The 3,845-nt window shown below is 39.9% G+C and overlaps 1 protein-coding gene across 1 annotated transcript; it reads left to right on the top strand.

Moving 5' to 3' along the window:
* Window positions 1-739: 739 nt before the first annotated feature.
* LOC122645133 (pentatricopeptide repeat-containing protein At1g05750, chloroplastic) lies at window positions 740-2,808 on the top strand. The gene has a single exon (XM_043838476.1). It carries the CDS (start codon window positions 809-811, stop codon window positions 2,381-2,383), a length of 1,575 nt encoding a protein of 524 aa, XP_043694411.1. The 5' UTR covers window positions 740-808; the 3' UTR covers window positions 2,384-2,808.
* Window positions 2,809-3,845: the final 1,037 nt, after the last annotated feature.

The following is a 3,845-nucleotide window of genomic DNA, read 5'->3' as shown; positions in this document are numbered from 1 at the left end:
GACACCTTTTTTGACTCCTCTGATATTCATTTCAGGAGCTGCCTACATATCCAAAGTTTATACGAGGGGCAATGATCTCATTTCTGTGAATGATAAAAGATCCCCATCCTCCATTTTTAGTGGAAGTATCAAAACTACCATCAGAAATGATTAGTGCGCGGTCCATCGTACATTGATTTAAGCAATAGTCAAGGCCGGGGTTGAGATTCCCTTCAAGTAATTCTCCATGAGGATGACATGTTATCTTATGCAACTTGTAGTTCCAATTATGGTTTGAGGAATCAGTATCAGGTCGATCGATTCGTATCGATATTAGTGAAGATCAATAGCGATTCATGGCCAATCCTGTATCGATGAATCCGCATGGACAAATGTAAAAATGTTACAAAAAAAATCTAATTTTTTGAAGAAAACATGGGTAAGCATGACCGATCTAAACCAATACGGATAGATCCAAATCGATATTGACAAAGACCGCCAACGATACCGAAATCGATTACAAAACCCTGGTCCCAGCCCCACAAGTCCACAGTCTCTCCACACTCCTCCCTCAATAATAGTAATAATAGGGCTTCTATTTTAAAGCCAGTCAAACTCTGGCTTAGTTCTTAGTTCCGGGCTGAGTTTGGGTCGACATTGCTCCCGCCTCTCACGGTGACTGGTTGTCTGGTCCTGGTTCGACCTAGATGTGATTCAACGGGACCAATACTGTCCGGGGTCTCCATGCATATATAGTTGCTAGCCATCGGTGTGAATTTGTAGCCAGAGTTCAAGCTTCAGCTCTCCAACGGTTATTTGAAATTCGACTATGAACCTTTCCGGCTATTCATCCAACGCTACCCAACTGTCCCAACCTCCAAAGCCACTCTCTCCGCTCACACACCCAACTCCAACCCAAACTCACTTCCCTAACCCTAATGGTAAACCATCAATCCATAGAAAGAAACTCCTCCTTAGACGCAATGATCAATCTCCTGTTGATCCCACCGTGTCATGGACTTCCTCAATTGCCCGCCGATGCCGAAACGGACAGCTTACTGAAGCTGCTTTGGAGTTCACTCGTATGAGAATCAATAATGTTAAGCCTAATCATGTCACATTCGTAACCCTTCTCTCTGCTTGTGCTGATTTTCCCTCGGAAACTCTGTGTTTCGGTTCATCGATCCATGCCTATGTAAGAAAACTGGGGTTGGATAGGAACAATGTTGTGTTGGCCACTGCTATTGTTGATTTGTACTCAAAAGGTGCTCGTATGGATCTTGCTCTCCAGATGTTTGATGAAATGTATGTGAGAAATGCGGTGTCATGGAACACCATGATTAATGGGTACATGAGGAATGGGATGGTTGAAGATGCAATCAATTTGTTCAATCAAATGCCACAGAAGGACAAGATTTCATGGACTGCTTTGATTGGTGGGTTTGTCAGGAAAGGTCTATTTGAGGAAGCCTTGGAACAATTTCGAGAAATGCAGCTCGCTGGAATAGAGCCTGACTATGTGACCATCCTATGTGTCCTCTCTGCTTGTGCGAACTTGGGTTCAATTGGTGTTGGCCTATGGGTGCACCGTTATGTTCTACAAAAGGACTTTGGTGAGAATATCCGGTTAAGTAACTCTTTAATCGATATGTACTCTCGATGTGGTTGTATTGAATTTGCCCGTCAAGAATTTGAGAAGATGCCCATGCGGAGCTTGGTCTCTTGGAACTCGATCATTATAGGCTTGGCTGTTAATGGTCACTCAGAGGATGTTCTTCAACACTTTGAAATGATGCAGCGAGAAGGGTTCAAGCCAGATGGAGTGAGTTTCACTGGGGCACTTACTGCTTGTAGCCACGCTGGCTTAGTCGACGAGGGACTCCGGTTGTACGATACCATGAAGAAAATTCACAGAATCATCCCCAGGATTGAGCACTATGGTTGCCTAGTGGATCTTCTTAGTAGGGCCGGGAGATTGGAAGATGCATTACACATAATAGAAAGCATGCCCATGAAGCCAAATGAAGTTGTCTTGGGATCATTGCTGGCAGCATGTAGGACTCATGGGGATGTGAATTTGGCTGAGAGGTTGACTGATTATCTTGTTGAATTGGAACCTGACTGTGATTCCAATTATGTTCTCCTTTCAAACATATATGCTGCAGTTGGAAGGTGGGATGGTGTAGGCAAGGTTAGGAATGCAATGAAAGCTCTTGGAATAAAGAAGAAACCTGGATTCAGTGCCATTGAGATTGAATGTCGAATCCATGAGTTTGTGGCTGGTGATAAATCCCATACACAGTCAGACTCAATTTATGCAATGCTCAATCAGCTGTTTATTGAACTGAAACTATGTGGGTATGTTCCTGAAACCAGCGTTGGTAGATTATCAGAATATGACTAACCATCAAACTCAAAAATGCTGATATGACTCAACTTGGATTCCTAATCCATCAAAATGTTCCACGCTATAGCGGAGCCAGTGTTGCATGGAAATTCTTATATGGTGCAGCCGTTTAGCATTTTCCAACTCTGTTTGGGTGTATCAATATATGAAGACAACTTAAAGGCTTGGTTTTGCAGTGTGGTACCATTCACAGTTCAAACCGTTGTCATTGTAAAGAAAAACTGATGTTACTTATTGACTTAATCTTAGAAGGGAGAGCTAGAGCTGGCATCTTCAGTGATGGAATAGGAGTTGAATGGTATTCCACTTTCCATTGAATCCGGAAAACTGACAATGATAATGTAAAACTTTGCACTTTGATGCTGGAAACTCTGTTACACTTTGTGAAATCACTTGGCATATTATTTACACAGTTCAAAAGGTATTCAAAGTTAATATATTGGATAACATTCAATAGTTCTTATTATGGAAGTTGCTAATTAAGTCAACTATATCATTAAAATCTTTGACTCTTTCTAATCTCTTCTTTCCTCAGTCTCCCATGATGATGCAATTAAGAGTGCTCAATCGGGCCAATTAGGCCTTGGAATACTTTATTTTGGCCTGTGGTTTGATTTTAAAGGTCATTGTTCATACTAGCAAAGATTATATAATTCTGAACCCCTAGAAGCATGAGGAGCTTCTAGAAACTTATGTTCCAAACCTGATCCTATAGATGAATCCTGTCCCTTCTATGATGTCCATATTTGATAGAAATTCACCAAATGGTTATTAAATATGTTGCAGGTATGAGGTTTGTCATGGCTTCATATAAAATGCTTCTCCATCACTGTGTGTCAATTTCTCTGTAGTGCTTGCTCTATACATGGGAAGTGATGCTGTAGAAAGATGAATGAGCATACCCAAGGATGAGGACTTGGAGTTGTAGAATCTGCTCAAGGTTCTGCAGAGAAGACCATTCAGGTATAAGGAAAAACTGAAGCAGAACAGGGGTTTTATTTTTACTAATCTTTACAATTTTAATAAATTTGAAGAAAATAAGCAAACATATCATTTATGCACTTGTTAATCCGGTGCCAGTTTCTTGCATAATAGTAAATTCTAAAATGATGTAATCAATCTGATTTTGGTTGTAGAAAGTTCCTTTATATGATTTAACAGTTCAAATTGGGGTTATTCTGTTCCAAACTTTAGATGAAGTTCCGACTTATTTGACAATTAAATTTGGCATTGATGTACCCAAAAAATGTGTAGTTAATATAGATTTAATCAGCTTGTTTTGGTTCTATATTTATCAATATTATTTGGACTTGATTTTCTTGTTGGTGTTTCTGTTTTATGAGGATAGTTGAGATTTTTGTTGGTTCTTTATTGTCCAATTTATACATTTGGACTTTGGAAAATTTTTGTTGTTTTCTGTACAGGTAGAGGAGTTTGTTTCAATATCCTAAAACCATGG

The sequence above is a fragment of the Telopea speciosissima genome, chromosome 11, assembly GCF_018873765.1.
Source record: "Telopea speciosissima isolate NSW1024214 ecotype Mountain lineage chromosome 11, Tspe_v1, whole genome shotgun sequence".
In the NCBI taxonomy this organism is placed as follows: Eukaryota; Viridiplantae; Streptophyta; class Magnoliopsida; order Proteales; family Proteaceae; genus Telopea; species Telopea speciosissima.
This window is presented reverse-complemented; position numbering and strand designations above follow the sequence as displayed.